At 48.4% G+C, this 22,770-nt stretch overlaps 2 protein-coding genes and 1 pseudogene across 8 annotated transcripts; 1 reads left to right on the forward strand and 2 right to left on the reverse strand.

Moving 5' to 3' along the window:
• The first annotated feature begins 6,234 nt into the window (after window positions 1-6,234).
• Window positions 6,235-10,221, forward strand: LOC149979514 (solute carrier family 7 member 14-like; annotated as a pseudogene).
• Window positions 10,222-10,842: 621 nt separating this feature from the next.
• Window positions 10,843-14,520, reverse strand: LOC110535400 (claudin-11). 4 transcript variants are annotated; one of them, XM_021620382.3, is made up of 4 exons: window positions 14,323-14,520; window positions 13,999-14,207; window positions 13,571-13,735; window positions 10,843-13,204 (listed from the first exon to the last, which is right to left on the reverse strand). In XM_021620382.3, exons 1-4 carry the CDS (start codon window positions 14,400-14,402, stop codon window positions 12,918-12,920), a joined length of 741 nt encoding a protein of 246 aa, XP_021476057.1. In that variant the 5' UTR covers window positions 14,403-14,520; the 3' UTR covers window positions 10,843-12,917. The 4 variants fall into 4 exon arrangements, with proteins under 4 accessions (XP_021476057.1, XP_021476058.1, XP_090045741.1 ...); XM_021620383.3 differs by having other exon boundaries at window positions 13,999-14,232; window positions 14,323-14,516; XM_090189615.1 differs by having other exon boundaries at window positions 13,571-13,771; window positions 13,999-14,232; window positions 14,323-14,514.
• A 533-nt stretch (window positions 14,521-15,053) lies between these two features.
• LOC110535401 (uncharacterized) lies at window positions 15,054-22,305 on the reverse strand. Of its 4 annotated transcripts, none has more exons than XM_090189611.1 (12): window positions 22,173-22,302; window positions 20,470-21,238; window positions 20,145-20,294; window positions 19,898-19,960; window positions 19,527-19,734; window positions 18,109-19,416; window positions 17,714-17,967; window positions 17,418-17,577; window positions 17,221-17,332; window positions 16,824-16,944; window positions 16,441-16,657; window positions 15,054-16,225 (listed from the first exon to the last, which is right to left on the reverse strand). In XM_090189611.1, the coding sequence occupies exons 2-12, from the start codon at window positions 21,217-21,219 to the stop codon at window positions 16,071-16,073; spliced, it is 3,498 nt and encodes a 1,165-aa protein (XP_090045737.1). In that variant the 5' UTR covers window positions 21,220-21,238; window positions 22,173-22,302; the 3' UTR covers window positions 15,054-16,070. The 4 variants fall into 4 exon arrangements, with proteins under 4 accessions (XP_090045737.1, XP_090045738.1, XP_036790967.2 ...); XM_090189612.1 differs by having other exon boundaries at window positions 22,123-22,221; XM_036935072.2 differs by lacking the exon at window positions 19,898-19,960 and having other exon boundaries at window positions 22,173-22,305.
• Between the last annotated feature and the right edge of the window lie 465 nt (window positions 22,306-22,770).

Below are 22,770 nucleotides of genomic sequence, written 5' to 3' on the forward strand. Positions count from 1 at the left end.
GTAGGGTGGAGGTGATATGATCCTTGACTAGTCTCTCAAAGCACTTCATGATGACGGAAGTGAGTTTCGTTTAACTCAGTTACCTTAGCTTTCTTGGGAACAGGAACAATGGTGGCCCTCTTGAAGCATGTGGGAACAGCAGACTGGGATAGGGATTGATTGAATATGTCCGTAAACAAAACAGCCAGCTGGTCTGCGCATGCTTTGAGGACACGGCTAGGGATGCCGTCTGGGCCGCCAGCCATGCGAAGGTTAACACATTTAAATGTTTTAGTCACGTTGGCTGCAGTGAAGGAGAGCCCGCAGGTTTTGGTAGTGGGCCGTGTTGGTGGCACTGTATTGTCCTCAAAGCGAGCAAAGAAGTTGTTTAGTTTGTCTGGGAGCAAGATATCGGACAGCCTGACCGGGCTGGCTTTCTTTTTGTAGTCCGTGATTGACTGTAGACCCTGCCACATACCTCTCATGTCTGAGCCGTTGAATTGCGAATTTCTTAGGTCTACAGTTAAGGAAAAAATGGCAGTTAAGAAGAAATTTCTTCTTTAAAAGGTTTTGTGAATCTGGGCCCTGGTCAGCTCCACGCAGATACACATGCCCAGGCTGGCTCCTTGGTGATGAATAATATATATGTTTCTGATCATATGGACCAGCTTCTGAATAACTTCCAGTTTGTCCTTGGCTGCTCTCTACAGAGGACAGGGAACCAGTGGCAATTTTAGCATGGGACAAAAAAACAATTCATGCAAGAAAAGCCACTACACAACACTAAACAATACATTCATTGAACTATAAAGGTGACAAACTGTACCCACCAATTGTTAGGGCCTTCATAAAGCTGTCCCAACAGCAGTCCCAACACCTTACCACTGCTACACCTGGCTATCAGTGGAGCCTTGTCTGGCAGCGAAACTGTTCATTCAGCCATTTACTGCTTTTAGAAAAACATAGCTGATATGGCTGACTTGCTTAAACAAATGTGGTTTCCACTAACAATTGAAATGTACAAACTATGGCATAATAAAGGGACGACAAGCAGATAAGAGTCTATCTGTAATTTCTATTAAGACATTAATGAGCGAGCTAGGACGGACATAGTCACTATAACTATTTGTTTAGCACTTTTGAAATGTACGGTGACATAATTCAGAACATGGGCCGTTCTTACAGTGTTCTACCTGTACACCAAGTCAGAACCGTAGGATAAATAAATCAAACATATAAGCAGACAATGAAAGCGCTTACAAAATTCAATGATTACATTTCTCTAAAACAGGTAATAGGCTACATGAGCACCACCAAGTCAGAACAGTAGGGGAAATTAAGAGGGGAAAATAGAACAAATTATTAGGGTGAGGCACATGGGTTACTAACATCTTAATACACAACATACACTTAGTGTTACTTTCTTAGCTACAGTATACATATCTCCCTGGCATATTACATAATTTATGCAGGAGCATACAATACATTTTTGGACTCACCTTGTTGTGCTGTGCTCACTTGAACAGGAAGGTGCCGTGGGGGACCTTCGTGGGCAAATTTTGTCATCAGAGTGGCATTCTCTGGATTTATGGTGCTTTCAAAACAACTGGGAACTCAGGGGGAAAAAAACAAGGTCGAATCATAATGATCTTTAGGTCGTAGCTCTAGAAAGAGGCTGGATTTACAATTCCGAGTTGGATGACAGTTCAAAATGTATTTTCCCAGTCGAAACTTCCCAGTTGTCTTGAACTCACTGAGTTTTCAAAGTTCCTAGTTAAGTTGTTTTGAGCACGGCACAAATCATGCTTCATTGACAGCATGGCAAATGTTTTTATGTTTATAATTTTAAACTTGGAAAAGAGACCCTTAATCCCAAATGTGGGACCACATACCACTCCACTGAATAGCAGGCTAGTGATTAGCCACTGTCAGGGATTCCTTCCAAACCATTCATTGTTGAATTTGCGATTTCCAACTTGTTGTGTAATGTTTATGTCCAATGGCTGATGAGCACCAATACGTTTTATTTATAATTTCTCTTCATAATTTCATAAGGATTTGCCAGTGTATTGTCAACTTGATTCATGATGATGACTGCTAGACAAGATTTTGAAAGTATGATGTTGACTGTCCTTGAGCAGTCCAATCAAAGCTACTGTAGATATAACGTGATTTGACGTAATTTTACCTGTGGCCAATGACCTTGAGCCTTATTTGATGGGTACTTTTAATGTAACCCTATGGCAGCACCCAAGAGGCTTGAATTTTTTTGCTCTACCCTTAGATTTGGAGGTGACATAGTGTTCCGATGAGTGACAGAACACTGAGCCAATCACGGTGCAACTAAAGGACATTTCTAACCCCTAAGCTCCATATTTTCCGCTTGCTGCCCCACCACCACAGAAACACACTAAGCTAACATCTGCATTTTGGAGCTGCCTTACTCAAGAAAGCAAAAAATGAGACTGTGTTTGTATGCAGCTTTATTAACTCAATGATTATTATTAAACTTTTTTATTTTTTATTTAGGTGGGGCACTGCATGGAACCAAGTTAAAGCTCCTCTATCTGCCGATTCCTCTGAGCAAGCACCAAACCGGTGAGTGTTCATTCTCAGTTCTGTGTGTGTGAGATGAAAATCTAAAGATGTTTTTTACTGTGTGTATCGTGCTACTCACCTCTCTGTTGTGGCCTCATATGTCTGTCAGTCACCTGAAGGTTCTTTGTCATGAAGCAGCAGCCTACATATGGAAATCTGTTTTTTCCCCCATAGACTTCTCATTCTATTTTTCCCTCAGGGAAATTTAACTTGTTTAAATCCTTTAATAATGGAATTGTCTGTAGTGTAAGTTAGAGTTGTAGACTGAGGGTAGTTTGTTGTCTGCTGAAGTTGGTGTAGCTCTCCAATGTGATAGGGGATCAGGTGCTGTCTGATTAATGTTTTAGAAGGAGTCTCATTCTAGTGAGAGAGGAGAAAAGATGACGCCTGGGTATTCTAATGTTGTAGTTATAGTCCTACTTGCATCACCTATAACCCACTCACAAATGCCCAATTGTCTGTCTCTCCATCAATCTGTCTGACTAACATTTACAACCACAAAAGTGGTTTTCTGTCTTTTTACAGAGACCTCAGAGCAAACTTCAACTCCAGAACAGTGTGGACTGAAGCTGTCATGGTCAGTGGTGGAAAAAGTATTGAATTGTCATACTACAGTAAAAGTAAATAGAAAATGACTCAAGTAAAAGTGAAAATCACCCAGTAAAATAGTACTTGAGTAAAAGTCTAAAAGTATTTGGTTTGAAAAAATACCTAAACATTTTTTTTTTAAAATTACCTTTAATCGACCAGGTAGGCCAGTTGAGAACCAGTTCTCATTTACAACTGCGACCTGGCCAATATAAAGCAAAGCAGTACGACACAAACAACTACACAGAGTTACACATGGAATAAACAACTGTACAGTTAATAACACAATAGAAAAAATCTATATACAGTGTGTGCAAATGAGGTAAGATTAGGGAGGTAAGGAAATAAATAGGCCGTAGTGGCGAAGTAATTACAATTTAGCAATTAAACACTGGAGTGATAGATGTGCAGAAGATTAATGTGCCAGTGGATATACCGGGGTGCAAAGGAGCAAGATAAATAAATAAATACAGTATGGGGATGAGGTAGATAGATGTGCTGTGGGCCACACAAGGACATTCAGAGACTTGTCCCAAAGCCACTTCTGCATTGTCTTGGCTGTGCTTAGGGTCGTTGTTCTGTTGGAAGGTGAACCTACGCTCCAGTCTGAGGTCCTGAGTGCTCTGGAGCAGGTTTTTGTCAAGGATCTCTCTGTACTTTTCTCTGTTCATCTTTCCCTCAATCCTGACTAGTCTCCCAGTCCCTGCCGCTGAAAAACATCCCCACAGCAAGGGATGGTGCCAGGTTTCCTCCAGACGTGCCGCTTGGCATTCAGGCGAAAGGGTTCCATCTTGGTTGCATCAGACCAGAGCATCTTGTTTCTCATGGTTTAAGAGTCCTTTAGGTGGCTCTCCAAGCGGGCTGTCATGTGCCTTTTACTGAGAGGCTTCTGTCTGGCCACTCTACCACAAAGGCCTGATTGGTGGAGAGCTACAGAGATGGTTGTCATCCTGGAAGGTTCTCCCATCTCCACTTATTTGATTTATTATTGCCCCTTTTTCTCCCCAATGTCGTGGTATCCAATTAGTAGTTACAGTCTTGTCGCATTGCTGCAACTCCGGTATGGACTCAGGGGAGGCGAAGGTCGAGAGCCGTGTGTCCTCCAAAACACAACCCAACCAAGCTGCACTGCTTCTTGACATAATGCCCACTTAACCCGGAAGCCAGCCGCATGTGTCGGAGGAAACACCGTACACCTGGTGACTGTGTCAGTGTGCACTGCGCCCGGACGCCACAGGAGTTGCTAGGGCGCGATGGAACAAGGACATCCCTGCCGGCCAAACCCTCCCCTTAACCCGGACGACGCTGGGCCAATTGTGCGCCGCCCCCTGGGTCTCCCTCTCTGACTGGCTGCGACAGAGCCTGGACTCTAACCCAGAATCTCTAGTGGCACAGCTAGCACTACAATGCAGTGAACTCTGGAGCTCTGTCTGAATGACCATCGGGTTCTTGCTTACCTCCCTGACCAAGACCCTTCTCCCCTGATTGCTCAGTTTGACGGGTGGCCAGCTCTAGGAAGAGTCTTGGTGGTTCCAAATGTCTTCCATTTAAGAATGATGGAGGCCACTGTGTTCTTGGGGACCTTCAGTGCTGCAGAAGTGTTTTGGTACCCTTCCCCAGATCTGTGCCTCCATACAATTGTGTCTCGGAGCTCTACGGACAATTCCTTCGACCTCATGGCTTGGTTTTTGCTCTGACATACACTGTCAACTGTGGAGCCTTTCTAAGTCATGTCCAGTTTAATTTACTTCAGGTGGACTCCAAGTTGTAGAAACATCTCAAGGATGATCAATGGAAACAGGGTGCACCTGAGCTCAATTTAGTCTCATAGCAAAGGGTCTGAATACTTATAAGGTATTTCTGTTTTTTATTTTTAATACATTTGCAAACATTTCTAAAAGCCTGTTATGGGGTATTGTGTGTAGATTGACAAGGGGAAATCATTATTTTATCTATTTTAGAATAAGGCTGTAACGTAACAAAATGTGGAAAAATGTGGAAAAAATACTTTCCGAATGCACTGTATTTTTTTGTAAGTATATATTTATATACAGTACCAGTCAAAGGTTTGGACACACCTACTTTTTCCAGGGTTTTCTTTATTTGACTATTGTCTACATTGTAGAATAATATTGAAGACATCAACACTATGAAAAAAGACATGGAATCATGTAGTAACCAAAAAAGTGTTAAACAAATCAAAATATATGTTATATTTGAGATTCTTCAAGGTAGCCACCCTTTACCTTGATGACAGCTTTGCACACTCTTGGCATTCTGGTTGTAATTTTGGGTAGAGCAGACATTTCCATATATGTTTGTTAGCTCCATGTGTGACAACACCAGTCCTATTTATGATATCATTTACAAAGATTATACTTTTTTTTAGATTGTTTTTTTTTAACCAATTAATATATTTGAGTTTAACCTTAAAATTTGTTGTATTATTTGTACTGTCATTTCTGGTGGATTTAACTGAAATTGCAACCAACATTCAATGGCTTGTTTTAAAAATAACGGTGTTTTGGAGAAATAGTAACCGATGTTCTTTTGATAAGTGTGTGAATTGGACCATTTTCCTGTCCTGTTAAACATAAAAAATGTAATGAGTACTTTTGGGTGTCAGGGAAAATGTATGGAGTAAAAAATACATTATTTGCTTTAGGAATGTAGTGAAGTAAAATTTGTCAAAAATATAAATAGTAACATAAAGTACGGATGCCCCAAAAAAAGTAAGTAGTACTTTAAAGTATTTTTACTTCAGTACTTTACACCACTGACAGAGAGAGATCCCTAAATGAGAGGGAAATAATGATTAAGGATGAATACATAGGAAAGGCGGAAACACACCCCTCCCCTGTTCCCACCGCTATGTCAGAATGGCTGAGGTGTGTGTCGCGAGGCAGTGCATTACAGCCTGTACTCCCGCCTGCTCAGGACCAAACCTGTTGGCAGGATGGGTCAGGGTCAGAGTTCAGCGATGATATCACATAGGTGGGTGGGCTGGGTAGGGTCCTGATAACAGCTGACCTGGTGTCAGTAGGGGTGGGGAGTTGCATTGGCACGGGGATGTACGTGGTTGCTGGGCTGGTTGCCAAGGAGATGACAGGGCTGGGAGTGATCCTGTCCTTCATCATTGCTGCTGTGGCTTCTATACTGTCAGGTCAAACACACACACGCACGCACGCACACACACACGTACGTTTGACGTGTATGTGTTCAACCTGGGTCAAATGTGTGTCTCTCCTCCAGGTGTGTATTATGCAGAGTTCGTCATGCGTGTCCCTAAAACAATAGTCAGCCTTCACCTATAGCTACATCACAGTGGGGGAGTGTACGGCCTTTTTCATTGGCTGAATCTGATCCCCGGGTACCTGATTGGTACAGCAACACCTGGGGACACTAAGAGGCCGGAGTGAGTGAGTGAGGGTATGTGTTTGTACGACCAGATTGGATGGAGGATCAGACTCATCGATCTTTGATCCTGATAGCTCCAGCTACCAATCAAGCGGTGTTGCAAGTGAATCTGACAAGTCGGGTAGCTTCCACACCAGCCCTTCCTTGCTGTTGAAGAGGGTTCTGGGTAGGGGTTACTCCATCCTTTGTGTCTGCCTGGGGATTCCCAACGACTCAGTCCATACCACCTCGTCCTCCAGTCTCATGATGACACACTGCATCTCCTCCTCTTCCTCCTCTCCTTTCTCGTCTGAGCCACCGTCATCTTAAGCGTGGAGTGAGGGACCGGAAAGAGCGACGCCGTTTCAGGGATTGTAGCGGGAAAAATTACAACCCTACTGGTGGTGGTTGTGCACCAGCTGGCGAGTGGTCGGCGCCTGCCCTACTTGGCATCATGCGTTCCGTGCATCCCCGCAGTATCCATCTTGTTAAACTCTTACCTGATGTTGAAACTGTAGCCTCTCATCTGGGCACGCATTGCTGTCTGTTGCACTCTGGGTACGTTATGCTGTGTCACTTCTACACTTGTCACTTTCATCATGTGGAGAAGAGAGCTTCCTCTATCCCCTCTCTCTCCCTCCATTCCCTCTCTCTCCCTCTATCACCCTTCTCTCCCTCCATCCCCCCTCTCTCCCTCCATTCCCCTCTCTACCTGTCTCCCTCCATCCTCCCTCTATCCCTCTATCCCCCCTCTCTCCCTCCATCCCCCTCTCTCCCTCTCTCCCTCTCTCCCTACATCCTCCCTCTCTCCTTCCATCCCCCCTCTCTCCCTCCACCCCCCTCTCTCCCTCTATCCCCCTCTCTCCCTCTATCCCCCCTCCCTCTCTCTATCCCCCTCTCCCCCTCTCTCCCTCTAACCCCCTCTCTCCCTCTATCCCCCTCTCTCCCTCTATCTCCCCTCCCTCCCTCTATCCCCCTCTCCCCCTCCCTCCCTCTATCCCCCCTCCCTCCCTCTATCCCCCTCTCCCCCTCCCTCCCTCTATCCCCCTCTCTCCCTCCATCCCCCCTCTCTCCCTCTATCCCCCTCTCTCCCTCCACCCCCCCTCTCTCCCTCTATCCCCCTCTCTCCCTCCACCCCCCTCTCTCCCTCCATCCCCCCTCTCTCCCTCTATCCCCCTCTCTCCCTTTATCCCCCCTCTCTCCCTCCATCCCCCCTCTCTCCCTCCATCTCCCCTCTCTCTCTCTATCCCCCCCATCTCCCCTCTCTTTCTCTATCCCCCTCTCTCTGCCTCTATAACCCCTCTCTCCCTCCATCCCCCTCTCTCCCTCCATTCCCCTCTCTACCTGTCTCCCTCCATCCTCCCTCTATCCCTCTATCCCCCCTCTCTCCCTCCATCCCCCTCTCCCCCTCTCTCCCTCTAACCCCCTCTCTCCCTCTATCCCCCTCTCTCCCTCTATCTCCCCTCCCTCCCTCTATCCCCCTCTCCCCCTCCCTCCCTCTATCCCCCCTCCCTCCCTCTATCCCCCTCTCCCCCTCCCTCCCTCTATCCCCCTCTCTCCCTCCATCCCCCCTCTCTCCCTCTATCCCCCTCTCTCCCTCCACCCCCCCTCTCTCCCTCTATCCCCCTCTCTCCCTCCACCCCCCTCTCTCCCTCCATCCCCCCTCTCTCCCTCTATCCCCCTCTCTCCCTTTATCCCCCCTCTCTCCCTCCATCCCCCCTCTCTCCCTCCATCTCCCCTCTCTCTCTCTATCCCCCCCATCTCCCCTCTCTTTCTCTATCCCCCTCTCTCTGCCTCTATAACCCCTCTCTCCCTCCATCCCCCTCTCTCCCTCCATTCCCCTCTCTACCTGTCTCCCTCCATCCTCCCTCTATCCCTCTATCCCCCCTCTCTCCCTCCATCCCCCTCTCTCCCTCTCTCCCTCTCTCCCTACATCCTCCCTCTCTCCTTCCATCCCCCCTCTCTCCCTCCACCCCCCTCTCTCCCTCTATCCCCCTCTCTCCCTCTATCCCCCCTCCCTCTCTCTATCCCCCTCTCCCCCTCTCTCCCTCTAACCCCCTCTCTCCCTCTATCCCCCTCTCTCCCCCCTCTCTCCCCCCTCCCTCCCTCTATCCCCCTCTCTCCCTCTAACCCCCTCTCTCCCCTCTCTCCCTCCATCCCCCCTCTCTCCCTCTATCCCCCTCTCTCCCTCTATCTCCCCTCCCTCCCTCTATCCCCCTCTCCCCCTCCCTCCCTCTATCCCCCCTCCCTCCCTCTATCCCCCTCTCCCCCTCCCTCCCTCTATCCCCCTCTCTCCCTCCATCCCCCCTCTCTCCATCTATCCCCCTCTCTCCCTCCACCCCCCCTCTCTCCCTCTATCCCCCTCTCTCCCTCCATCCCCCTCTCTCCCTCCATCCCCCCTCTCTCCCTCTATCCCCCTCTCTCACTTTATCCCCCCTCTCTCCCTCCATCCCCCCTCTCTCCCTCCATCTCCCCTCTCTCTCTCTATCCCCCCCATCTCCCCTCTCTTTCTCTATCCCCCTCTCTCTGCCTCTATAACCCCTCTCTCCCTCCATCCCCCTCTCTCCCTACATCCCCCCTCTCTCCTTCCATCCCCCTCTCTCCCTACATCCCCCATCTCTCCCTACATCCCCCATCTCTCCCTCCATCCCCCTCTCTCCCTACATCCCCCCTCTCTCCCTCCATCCCCCTCTCTCCCTCCATCCCCCTCTTTCCCTACATCCCCCCTCTCTCCCTCCATCCCCCTCTTTCCCTACATCCCCCCTCTCTCCCTCTTTCCCTCCATCCCCCCTCTCTCCCTCTATCCCCCTCTTTCCCTACATCCCCCTCTCTCCCTCCATCCCCCTCTCTCCCTCCATCCCCCTCTTTCCCTACATCCCCCCTTTCTCCCTCCATCCCCCTCTTTCCCTACATCCCCCTCTCTCCCTCCATCCCCCTCTTTCCCTACATCCCCCCTCTCTCCCTCCATCCCCCTCTCTCCCTCCATCCCCCTCTTTCCCTACATCCCCCCTCTCTCCCTACATCCCCCCTCTCTCCCTCCATCCCCCTCTTTCCCTACATCCCCCCTCTTTCCCTACATCCCCCTCTCTCCCTCCATCCTCCTCTCTCCCTACATCCCCCCTCTTTCCCTACATCCCCCCTCTCTCCCTCCATCCCCCCTCTCTCCCTCCATCCCCCTCTCTCCCTCCATCCCCCTCTTTCCCTACATCCCCCCTCTCTCCCTACATCCCCCCTCTCTCCCTACATCCCCCCTCTCTCCCTCCATCCCCCTCTCTCCCTGGAACAGCTCCTTGGAGATCTGCACCAGAGAGGGACTGGCTCATCCTAGCACCTACCAGCGCTATGACGATCACCTCAATGACACCTTTTCCCCTGACAAAGACCTTAACCTCCAGGACAACCAGGAAGAGGGGTGCTACCAGGACTGTAAGCGGAGAAAGGCTACCACTACCAACAGCAAAACCAGGATCAGAACCAGTATCAAGATGGGAACCAAGATGGCCAAGATCCCAGTACCAGGACGAAAACCAGTATGAAGATTGCTCCCAGTATCAGAATCAATCAGGTTACTACTCCGGCCCTCAGAGCTCCACTAGGGGACCCAGGGGACAAACCAATCAGGGCTACACATCCAGGGACAAAGCAATCAAGGCTACATAGATCCAGGGACAAACCAATCAGGGCTACACAGATCCACAGGAAACTGAGGGCTCCTCTTATGAGTGACTGCTGCAATGGAACACACCCACTTCCTGGGTACTATATTCTTAGAAAGGAAAGTGCTATCTAGAACCTAAAACGGTTATTCGGCTGTCCCCATACAGTAGGAGAACTATTTGAAGAACCCCTTTTGGTTCCAGGTAGAACTCTTTTGGGTTCCATGTAAAACCCTTTCCACAGAGGGTTCTACATTGAACACACAAGAGTTCAACCTGGAGAAAAAAAGGGTTATCCTATGGGGACAGCCGAAGAACCCTTTTGGAACCTTTTTTTGAAAGAGTGTAGAGGAGAGGAAGGGCAGAGGGCTCCTGAATCCCTCATCAACCCCTAGCCCCGCCCCTTACAATGTACACCAAAGGCACTTGAGTAGACCTGAGAGGACAGGACAGGTGATCAATATGGTAATGATTCCACCTGGACTATCAAAGGGCAAAATATTGATACCTATCCAATCCTCTTAGATCTACAGTAATGCCTAGCGGGTCGCTTTCAGGGGGAGCGAGAGAGGGACGAGAGAAGAGAAACCCCCTCATCATGCTGGGGATGGACAGATGAGATGATTAATTAATGAGTGAGTGAATGAATACACTTTATTGCCTTTTACAGAGATGACTCTTGCATATTGAGTTTTCTGGTTGGAAAGTGTAACTATCACAAACATACAGATGTGTTTATTTAAAACGGCATTATTAACATACATCCAACATGCTGTGCATAAAATCAATCAACCAATCAATTATACTAGAGGAAGCATGCTCTCATAATACCTCATATTCTGACACCTCTGGTGTTGCATGGATGAGTTGGTTGAAAACATTTTTAGAGTTTGATAAGATGATAAGAAAATATTTATTGTGGAAGAGTGTAATGTCTGAAGAAAGAGTGACAGTGGTCTGTGTTTTGCTGTTTTGCCTGATAAACTGTCAGTAAAACATTGAATAAAGTGAATAATTCGGAGAGAACGCCTGTCTGTTTTCCCTCACCACACTACAACACTGGAACACTAGAACACAGAACATCAGAGGGGGAGATGAAGAGTGGAATTGTAGTGAACAGGAAGGGAAAAGGTGAGGAGGAAGGTGCAACCTGGCCAGATTCCTGTCTGAGAGGATGTGAAGTCTCCATCGACAGGATGAAGTCATGGTCAGGCCAGACATGTGAATGTCCAGATGGTGGATTATAAATTCTCTGCAGTTTACACCCTTCTTTACCTTCTGTTCGAGTTCCTGCCCGACTACATTGAATTGCATCAACCAATAGTTGGGTGCCATGTCATCGACTGCGCAGTTGGGCACCAGATTGCAATATCATATGATGTGGTTAGCTGATACACTACATGACCAAACATATGTGGACACCTGCTCGTCAAACATCTCCTTCCAAAATCATGGGCATTAATATGGAGTTGGTCCCCCCTTTGCTGATATAACAGCCACCACTCTTCTGGGAAGGCTTTTCACTAGATGTTGGAACATTGCTGCGGGGACTTGCTTCCATTCAGCCACGAGCATTAGTTAGGTCGGGCACTGATGTTGGGTGATTAGGTCTAGCTTGCAGTCTGCGTTCCAATTCATCCCAAAGGTGTTCGATGGGGTTGAGTTCAGGGCTCTGTGCAGGTCAGTTAAGTTCTTCCACACCGAACTCGACAAACCATTTCTGTATGGACCTCGCTTTGTGCATTGTCATGCTGAAACAGGAAAGGGCCTTCCTCAAGCTGTTGCCACAAAGTTGGAAGCACAGAATCGTCTAGAATGTCAGTGTATGCTGTAGCATTAAGATTTCCTTTCTTTGGAACTAAAGGGCCAAGCCCAAACCATGAAAAACAGCCCCATACCATTATTCCTCCTCCACCAAACTTTACAGTTGGCACTAGGCGTTCGGGCATGTAGTGTTCTCCTGGCATCAGCCAAACCCTGATTTGTCCATTGGACTGCCAGATGGTGAAGCGTGATTCATCACTCCAGAGAACGAGTTTCCACTGCTCCAGAGTCCAATGGCGGTGAGCTTTACACCACTCCAGCCGACGCTTGGCATTGCACATGGTGATCTTAGGCCTGTGTGCATCTGCTCGGCCATGAAAACACATTTCAGGAAGCTCCCAGACTAACAGTTATTGTACTGACGTTGCTTCCAGAGGCTGTTTGGAACTCGGTAGTGAGTGTTGCAACAGAGGACAGACGATTTTTACACGCTTCAGCACTTGGCAGTCCCGTTCTGTGAACTTGTGGGGCCTACCACTTCGCGGCTGAGCTGTTGTTATTCCTAGACATTTCCACTTCACAATAACTGCACTTACAGTTGCCCGGGGCAGCTCTAGTAGGACAGAAATTTGATGAACTGACTTGTTGGAAAGGGGGCATCCTATGACGGTGCCACGTTGAAAGTCACTGAGCTCTTCAGTAAGGCCATTCTACTGCCAATGTTTGTCTATGGAGATTGCATGGCAGTGTGCTCAATTTTATACACACCTGTTAGCAACGGGTGTGGCTGAAATAGCCGAATCCACTAAATTGAAGGGGGGTTAACAGACTTTTGTATGTATAGTGTATGTTAAATAACTATGCAGGTGTTGTTAGATCTGGCATATGTCTTCAATGTAGTTGGCCTAGAACTCCAACTCTCACAAATGCACATTCTTACACATGTGCGCTCTTGGCATGGTTGCCCGTGACTACTGCGGTAGTGGCAAGGTTGATGGGCGTGTCGGCACCCCCTGCCTGTCTGGAGTAATAGTAGCTGTTCTGCTGCCTTTGGGGGGTTGCCGAGGGGTCATCACCGCAGCAACACAAAATCATGAAGCTCCCCAGGAGGCAGAGGACGGAGCCGACCCATCCGGTGTACAGTGAGATGCCGAATGACATCAGACCCTCCTCTGCGTGAGCACCAATAGGAAACCAGATGGTCGACACCAATCCACAGAGAGCTGGGGAGAGAGAGTGCAAGAGGAAGAGGGAGAGGAAGGAGAGAAAGAGAGTTGAGTCAGCTTTTGTCCCCCAACGGGGTCTGTCAGTCACAAGGCTGCTGACAGGGACTTCCTGTCCCACACAGGAAGCAGGAAGAGAGAGGGTGATCTGAGGTCGTTACTAGTTACCACAGCAACAAAGTCATAAGCCTATTTCTATAATTTATCTTCTTAAAATGTTGACTTTGTGGCTGTGGTAACTACTGACAACCATGATCCGGTCCCAAATCATCTCATAGCCTCACACAGCATAATTAATCCATATCGGATAACATTAAGTTGTGTATATGTGCATGTGGAATGTGTGTGTCTTTGTGTCTCACTCACCCACAATAAAGGTGAGAGCACCCCCAACCATGCCGTGGCGTAGTTTGGTAGCGGGGATCTCATCTCCGAGTCTGACACAGGGCATGGACATCAGCACCAGCCCCATCGCAGGAAGCCCCATTAGGCACGCACACACCATCAAAGCACGGCATGTCTGGATGTATGCTGGAGGGGAGAGGTAGAGAGAGATCACAGCGATACCTGCCGGTAAACATTTTTAAAATGTTGACTTTTGCATTCATAAATTGTTGAAAACACAGAAATAACATAAGAGATATGCACAGTTTTCAGTAAGCCTTTATTGACTTACTTTTATTGAGGTCTGCAGGTTGGCTACAGATGTGGCCCATCTGCACACACACACACACACGTGCACTCGCTCTCTCTCTCTCTCTCTCTCTTTCTCTCTCTCTCTCTCTCTCTCTCACCTGGCAGTGTGAGGATATGGTTGAGCGTCACACAGTGGTAGAGTGAGGGAGAGATGACACACTCTGCCCAGAGGCCTCGCGCGCCCAGCTCGTCCATGCGCACACAGGTGGTGACAGTGTAGTCGCAGGTGCGCACCCAGTCGTTGGTGGCCGTGGCGATGATGATACCTACCCAGCCTGCAAAGCTGGCCCCGCTCCCACTCAGCTGTCTGCACACATGTGCCATGAAACACACTATCACAGGGATGCGCAATCAAAAATAAATCACTTTCTTTTTAAAGAAGATAATTATTTTTTTAAATCCAGGGAAAAAACTGAACTAACCCAAAATATAGGTCTGTGAAAAATGTCGAAAAATATGAACTAATAAATGAACCAAGTAAAATGTGAGAGAATAAATACATTAAAACCAATTCATCACTAATTAAATTACTAATACATTCCGGAGAGGTTCTAAGTTCTATAGTTCCACCTGGGTCCAACAGTGCGAGAGGGGTGTGTGAAGAGGACTGAACTTCAGAGAAATGCGCAGATTGAGTTTTATAGTACAGGAAAAAAGTCTCAAACACCAAACTTTCAGCCAATCAGAAGAAGGTATGGGGTGGCTAATGTAAACCAGAGACCGATGGGTGCTAAGATGGTAAACTGCTGTGTGTTTCTGGGAGGGGGGTTCTTCAGGATTTATGATGCAGTTTAAGTCTTAAAAACAAACTTCAGCAGTGTTGAAATTCCCTCTGGCTCCTGATTGATTTGGCATAAACACGGGTTGATTTAGCAATAATACGGCCGTGCTGCTTCAGAATTGTTGTCATGTCTGAACTTAGACATGGTCCTCCAGAGAAGCATCAGTGATATTAATATTCTGCATAGTTTTTTATGTAATTCATATTTCATTTATCTTGATCATTGTTTCCACACGAATAATGCAGCAGCAGTCTATCTACTAGCAAACCAGAATGATCAACTCCATCTAGTGGCCGAAGTTAGTAGTGAGATGGGTAATTTGTGACTACAAAATATCACAATACCAATACCCAGGCAATAAAACAATGAGCATAAGTTAGTTTCATTTATTACAGAGTTTGAATAGGAAGGATAAGAGAGAAAAAAATTAAGAAATCTCACAAAACGACATGGTTATGAGACAAACAAGACCTAACTTTTTTCTCAGATCATATATAAAAAGTAATCATTTCTTTAGTTAAGACCTTATTTTCCACACAGTGAAACAAAAAAAATCTGTGTATCAGCTGTGTAAAATCAAAACAGATTTGACAGTTTTCATGTGACACCACATTCTAAAATAATTACCAAACAGACAAATACATACTGTATATTACAATCCTTCATGAAAATGTTTAAGATTTACAACCAATAGACTGCATTGTAAAATATGTACATAGACACAACAGAATATAACAAAATCCCCCTACCTCTCTCACTGATTGCTCTCAGTTGATAATCTCTTGAATTGATCTCTTGTTTTCCCCCCCTTCTCCACTCCCCTCTCTCTCTTCTCCCATCTATCAATCACTATTTTCCCTCACTTTTTCTTTTGTTTTTTTTACCCCCTTTTCTTCCCAATTTCGTGATATCCAATTACGACCTTGTCTCATCGCTGCAACTCCAAAAAGGGCTCGGGAGAGGCGAAGGTCGAGTCATGCGTCCTCCGAAACATGACCCACCAAACCGTGTTTCTTAACACCCGCCCGCTGAACCTGGAAGCCAGCTGCACCAATGTGTCGGAGGAAACACCGTTCAACTGACTACCGGAGTCAGCCTGCAGGCGCTCGGCCCGCCACAAGGAGTCACTAGAGCAGGATGAGCCAAGTAAAGCCCCGCCGGCCAAACCCTCCCCTAACCCGGACAATGCTGGGCCAATTGTTTGCCGCCCTATTGGACTCCCGGTCAAAGGCCGGTTGTGACACAGCCTGGGAACGAACCCGGGTCTGTCGTGACGCCTCAAGCACTGTGATGCAGTGCCTTAGACCGTCCCCCCACCCCTCCCTTTTTCCCCCTCTCTGTATATTCTCCTCCACCCACCATCCCACCACACCTCCATCTCTCCCTCTCTATGTGTGTCTGAGTGTGTTGATGTGGGCACAGATCTTGAGCGCTGGTCCCAGTTTGATGTTCATGCTGGTCATCAGGTGGTCCTCAGTGAGCAGCAGCAGGGCCTGGCCGTCTATCTCCTGAACACGGAACGCCTCTGCAACATCCACACAACCTAAAGACAACATACACACACAGGTTCTAACCTCCCCACAACCTAAAGGCAACATACACACACAGATTATAACCTCCCCACAACCTAAAAACAACACACTCATAGGTTATAACCTCTCCACAATCTAAAACAAACACACACACACAGGTTATAACCTGCCAACAACCTACATAGGGAGATGGGTGAATGTGTATCCTTTTGTATATGTGTTTTACCTGGCAGTGTGTGTATAAAGTCCCAGACTTGCTCTACACTCCACTGTGCAGGTGTGGGTTCAGTAGAGGTCACGGTGGGGTTACTAGGGGTCATCGCTGGCTCTGATGCCCTCCTTGCCCTCCGTGCAGCTCTGCGCTCCAGCCTGGTTGTTATGGGAACAGCATGCCCTTCTTCCCCTTCGTAGTCACGGCGATGGGCGCTCCATATTTCGCGGGGCTAAAATAGATAATGTTACAGGAGATGGAACATGTGTGAACAGCTAGGTTTGAATTATAGAGGCGTATAAATGGTTATAACATGTTATAAAGCATCAAACCTGTATCACTGTGGAGTGAGTGACCTATTTGTTAAAAGCAATGTCTGAGTTGTAACTGTAACTGACCAGTCGCAGTAAGAGGGGCTTCCCAGGAACAGACTCCTCCTTGTTTATCTCAGAGCGCCGCCCCTCTGGCTGGCTGCCTGCACTCAGAGCACGCAGACGTTTAGACATCCCTACATTAAGCCTAGAGAGAGAGAGAGAGCGAGAGAGCGAGAGAGAGCGAGAGGAGAGAAGAGAGAGATGATGTGTCCTTTCTCTGAGCACTCTGGGGTTAAAATTTTCTCATATCTCACATCCTGTCTGAGCACCAACACCTGACCACATCCTGTGTGTGAGGGTGTGTTTATGAATGCGTGTACTGTACACCTTTAGTAAATAGACTATGCTGTGTCTAGACAGAGAGAATACCTCATCTGTCATGGTCTTGTTTCTGTGTTCGGCCTATGGGAGTGTGACTCACCTGCGGGCACAGGAAGTGGAGCAGTATCTTTTGGAGCGGTGGAAGGAGTGGGCATGGCCTCTCTTCCCACAAGACTCACACTGTAATACCCCCCTCTGTCTCTCTCTGGTACCTAGTGAAGTTTGGATTCAGAGGGAGAATTTAACTGAATATTGAATCAAATATTGATTCAGAAACAGGAGATTAAGGTGGCTTACCTGTCAGCGGGTCATCTGTGGCCACACCCACTCGTTCTGATTCGCTGGAATGTTCCGGTGGCTCTGGTGTGTCTGTCAATGGTAATAACTCCGCCCCCTCTGTGTTCCCATTCTGGGAGACACCCTCCTGCCCTCCCAACAACAGAGATGAGCGGTTCACCTGCACAGGTACACACACGCACGCACACAGGTTATATATACTGTTAATGTATAAAGTATATGACACCAACTAGACATCAGCTATATCCCATGTAGGAAGAAGTATTTTACTCTAAAATGTGTGTGTGTGTGTTTACCGGGAACGCCTGCAGCCCCTCCTGTATGACGAAGCCCTCCACCAGGTGAGTTAAGACACGCCTCCCGCCCTCTGGCCACACCCTCTGTGTCCAAGGCTCGCGCTCTGATAGGCTATGGGTCTCAGAGCGGCTCTGTGATAGGCTGAGGGTCTCTGAGTGGGAGGGGCTAACAGGCAGGAGAGGAGGAGGGAAGTCAGATGGAGGGGTGAGGCAGGGTGAGGCATGGGGAGACTGAGAGGAGAGACTGGACAAGACTGGGGGGAGGAAGAGAGAGGAGGAAGAGTTCACAACACTTGTTACATTAGTGTTTCAAAAGTTAGTTTCGAGTTCATTAATAGGCTAAGGCTAAAGGAAATGGTGTGCGGGACAGGAGGACAGCAGACAGACCCTGGTACCTGAGTGGTTGTCAGACTGAGTGGACATGTTCTCACAGAAGTCCTCTTGGTCCTTGTGGGGTAGGTCTGGGGGTCGCTCTATGGGACAGTCCAATGGTCTCTGGAGGTCTATGGGGTAACCTGAGGGGGGGGTGTGGTCGTTCTGAGTGGTGGGGTTATGAGGTGTGTGTGAGGGGGCATCAAAGTGTATGTGATTCTGAGTAGCCGGGTCTGCATTGGGGTGAGGGTCTATCGGACTGTCCTCGTCAGTGGTAGTCCCCACCTCCTTCTCTCCTTTCATCACATCTTTCTGTCCCGGCTCCTCCTCCTCTACATCCATCCTTTCTCTCTGCTCCTCTCCCTCTATCTTCATCCTTTCCTCCCCCTCCTCTATTCCTGTCATCTGTCTCAGTCTCTCATATTGTTTACCTCTCTCCATCCATTCTTCCTCTCCTCTAGCCTCTCCTTTCTCCTTTCTTGTCAGCAATCCCTTCTCTACCACCCTCTCTCTATCTCTCTGGTCCTCATTCTCTCTATCTCTCTGGTCCTCCTTCTCTCTATCTCTCTGGTCCTCCTTCTCTCCATCTCTCTGGTCCTCCTCTTTATCTCTCTGGTCCTCCTTCTCTCCCTCCCTCTCTGCTCTCTTCTCAACAATCCCTTTTTTCTCTCCTGTTACCTTTCTCTCTCCTGCCACCCTCTCTTTATCCCTCTGCCCTTCTTCAATTTCCCCCATCTTTTCTTCCTCTCCCCCCACCCGCTCTCTCTCCTCCCTTACTCCCTGTCTACCCACTTCTCCTTTTGACTGAATGTGTCTGGCCTGATAATGGGAGGATGGTAGGGGTGAGTTGGCTTTGTGGATAGAGGAGGTGGGAGGGGGAGAGGCGTGGTCAGAAGTCCTCTGTGGTTGGGCATCGAGCTGAGGAGGTGGAGACTCAAGAACCAGACACTTTGATTGGACAGAAGCTGGGGTGTGTGTGTTGGCCGCAGGCCGTGTTTGGCTGCTGAAGCGGCTGGTGGAGCCAGCGGAGAGGGCAATCATTTGCAGCTGCCTTGATGCTGGCGGTAACCGATCAAAACAGGAAGAACCCAAGGGAAGGGGCCTAGAGCCTGAGTTGAGCTGCGATTGGCCAGGGGTGGACTGTGTGGGCGGGCTTTGAGATGACAGACTGGTGGCTGGTACTGTACACTGTCTGATGGGTAGGGCCTGATGGGCAGCAGCAGCAGCAAATGGTCGCATGGCGGGGTTGTGTCTCGGGGGCACCACTCTGTGGCCGTTTGGAGAATGAAGTCTGGGTCTCAGAGGGACAGAACGCACAGAAGTGTAGAGAGCTGGAGAGAAGAGAAAAAGAGCGAGGGATTGAATGGTTTTATTGGATACACTATAAATCACACCTCATTTTCCCTGAACATTCTACTCTTATCACATGTTTATGACTCACTTGGAGGCGGGACTGAGAGGCGCCGGGTAGGTGGGGTCTGTCTGTCTGTTGCCATGGAACTGGGCTGGGGGCGCGGCCGGAGAGGGGGGAAAAGGGGTGTAAGGGGACGAGAGATAGGAGAGAGGGAGGAGGAGGGAGGTTTGAGACGTAAAGAGGGGGGGATTGTGAGAGTGCCGGGAGCAGAGGGGCGCAGGGTTAGACTCTGGAGCTAAGGGGGAGGGAGGGAAGGAGAGAGGGGGAGAGGGGAGGAAAAGAAAGAGGGAGAGAGTGGGGTTTGAGAGGGAGAGGGAGTGTAGTTAAACTTGTGAGACAATCACAATCTACACTAGTGGCCTCTCACACACCTAACACACACCTGCTGAACTGCTCACCTGAGCGGAGGCAGGGTGAGAGGAAGAGGAAGAGACAGGCCGTACCGTAGAGGTGAAAATCAGCTAAGAATGAGAGAGATACAGACAGACAGACAGAATACAGACATAAAAAAGAGAGCGTGAAAGAGAGAGAAAGATAGGAATGTTGAACTGAGGAAGCTTGAAAAAGGCCAGTCTCAAGGTTAAGCTTCAGGAGTTTGAAGTGGGTAGAAGTAGGACTGAGAGTTGTTGGTGTGTGTGTTGTTACCATCTGGGCCCTGAGCAGCATCTGGTCTCGGCTCGAACAAGGACTCCGACCCAGGAGCAAGGCCTGCTGGGATACCCTCGGTCTAACAGGCGAGATGCTCTGATTTGCTTGCACCAGAGTGGGCGTACCCAGGGGGCGAGGAAGAGGGACCTGAAAAAGGGAGAGGTATTTTTAGGGGGGTATTTTGAATACTGTACTCTTGGTTAAAGGAATGTAAACCAATTGATCCAGGAAGGGACGTGGTTGTCTGTGTGAGTATGTGAGAGTGTGTGTGGCTGGTTACATAGTGTGCTGCTTTTGTTTAATTTTCTATTTGGTCAGTTACCTGTCTGCTGGCTGGGGTATGGAAAGGCGTGATTTGTGGAGAGGTGGGCGTGGTGGGTGGCCTTGCATTCCCATTGGTCAGGAAGAAGGAAGGCCCAGGAGCAAAGGACATTTTGCCATGGGTTACAGAGGGGGGCAGAGAAGGGATGGCAGATACAGTGGGGGAGGGAGGGGAGGGAGAGGGGGTGAGTAGAGGGGCAGTAGGGGTGAGGGTGGGGGGAGTGAGGGGGAGAGGAGCAGGTTTGTGAGTGAGTTTAGTAGGGGAGGGAGACGAGGAATGCTTGAGTGTAGGTAGAGTGGGTGTGAGTGTGGGGAGAGTAGGTCTGGGGGTGAGTATTTTAGAGGTGAGGGGGTTGGGAGTAAGTGAGGGAGAAGTAGGTGTAAATGTTGGGGTGGGGTTGAGTACTGTAGAGGTGAGGGTAGGGAGTGTTTTATGGGTGAGTGTGGGGGGGGATGAGGGGGTGGGGGTCAGTTTAGGTGGATTGGGGGTGGGTGTAGAGGAGGAAAAGGGTGTGAATGTAGGGGTGAGGATGAGTGTACTAGAAGACGGATTGGGGGCAGGGGTGAGTTTAGGAGGGCAGGAGGAAGTAAGCTGAGGGGGAGTAGAGGTGAGTGCTGTAGGAGTGTGAGCAGCTGTAGACCTATTGGGGGACAGGGGGCTGGGCCTCGTGATAGGTCCCTCTCGTGTCTCCTCTCCCCCTGTCTCTGCTCTGCTCTCAGTGCATGTCTCCAAGGCTGGGTCTGTCTCCATCCCTCTAGGTTTCAGCACACTGCAGGAGGACACACACACACACAGTATCAGACCGCTGTCTCTGTTTTACAATGTAGTTCATGATTGACCACATTGTAAGTAGTTAACCACCGTTGGAGAAATCAGGTACCGTTGTCAAAATCTTTCCACAGACCGTTAAACATTAGACATATGCACTTCAAGTTGTTGTACCAAAGTAATGGTAAAACTCACTAATCCTAAGACTTTATAATGGAGATATATGGGGACCATCGCATCAGCAGGTGTCACCCAAGCACGACAGATGCAAACATCTGGGTCTAGACTTGAGAGTGCTTCTCAAGCTGCTGGAGACTATTGTGCCTTGCCTTTAATCATGTTTATGATGATGATGCATAGCCTATTTTGTCAACAAATATCCTGCCAAGAAAATTCCAACCTATTAAAAATGTGGCTGTGGTGAAATGTTCTATCCAAAACCACCAAGAGTAGCCTACATACCTAGGCCTACCCCAAACCAGCTGTGACGCATGTAGCCAAATCTATTCTCTCTGTCCATCAGCGAAGAGAAAACGCATGTTAGTTTATCAATAGGCTCCTCCTTCTGTCAGAAGGAAGGCTGATCTGCGTTTCAGGACAACATTGCAAATGAGTCAGTAGGGTAAAGGGGGCGTGCTCGAGACACCTTGCGCGCTCCACTTCCTGGTATGAGAGAGCGCAGAAAGTGTATTGTACAGAAGCGCGTCATAACATCAGCCCCGATAAATTATATGTATGCCTTTGCCTCGCTTGTGATAAACCTGCTAAAGAAAGTACAGTATCTTAGTCAAACGCGGATGCTTCAAACACGAGTGTGAAACATATGCTACGAATATTCCAGAGACGCTTATGTGAGTTTATGATTAATATAAATAACTTACGAACCATAGGGTTTCCCCCCCTGTGCTCCCTTCACTACCTCCATCCCTTCATACCTGCCAGGGGTCTGTGTGTCGGCAGACTGCTCAGGGCGACCAGAGAGACGACTGCGATGGGCCAGTCAGTCCGCCAGATGGGAGGAATGGAGAGAGAGCAACCTACTGTAGCGTAGAACTGTGACGCTCAGACAGAGAGAGAGGGGCGAGACAGCACAGCACCACGCACAGTGCAGGAGGACTGCACACAAATTATGTGTGGTCCCCCGCCCCATTCCCTCTTTTGACGTGTTCAAAACAACTGCGCAATCGGAATAAAATACGAGATCAAATCATGACGTCAGTAATCTTCAGGTCGGAAAGTCGGAGCTCCAGTATGAGACCCGAGTGCCCAAAATGGAATTCCGAGTTGGATGACCATTCAAATCGATTTTCCCCAATCGGAGCTCGTTTTTTCCGAGTTCCCAGTTGTTTTGAACAAACTGAAGTCGGGGATTTCCGAGTTACCAGTTGTTTTGAACGCGGCATCTCTCTCTCCACCCATCTTTCTCTTTGGTGGATACACATTTCTCCTTGTTTCTGAATAGAGGCAACAAAAAAACGTATATTCTGTCTAGATCTCACTGCAAAGTCTAGGATCTTTTGGCGATTCCAACAG

Source organism: Oncorhynchus mykiss, chromosome 11, assembly GCF_057628025.1.
Source record: "Oncorhynchus mykiss isolate SJ-2025 chromosome 11, ASM5762802v1, whole genome shotgun sequence".
Classification (NCBI taxonomy): Eukaryota; Metazoa; Chordata; class Actinopteri; order Salmoniformes; family Salmonidae; genus Oncorhynchus; species Oncorhynchus mykiss.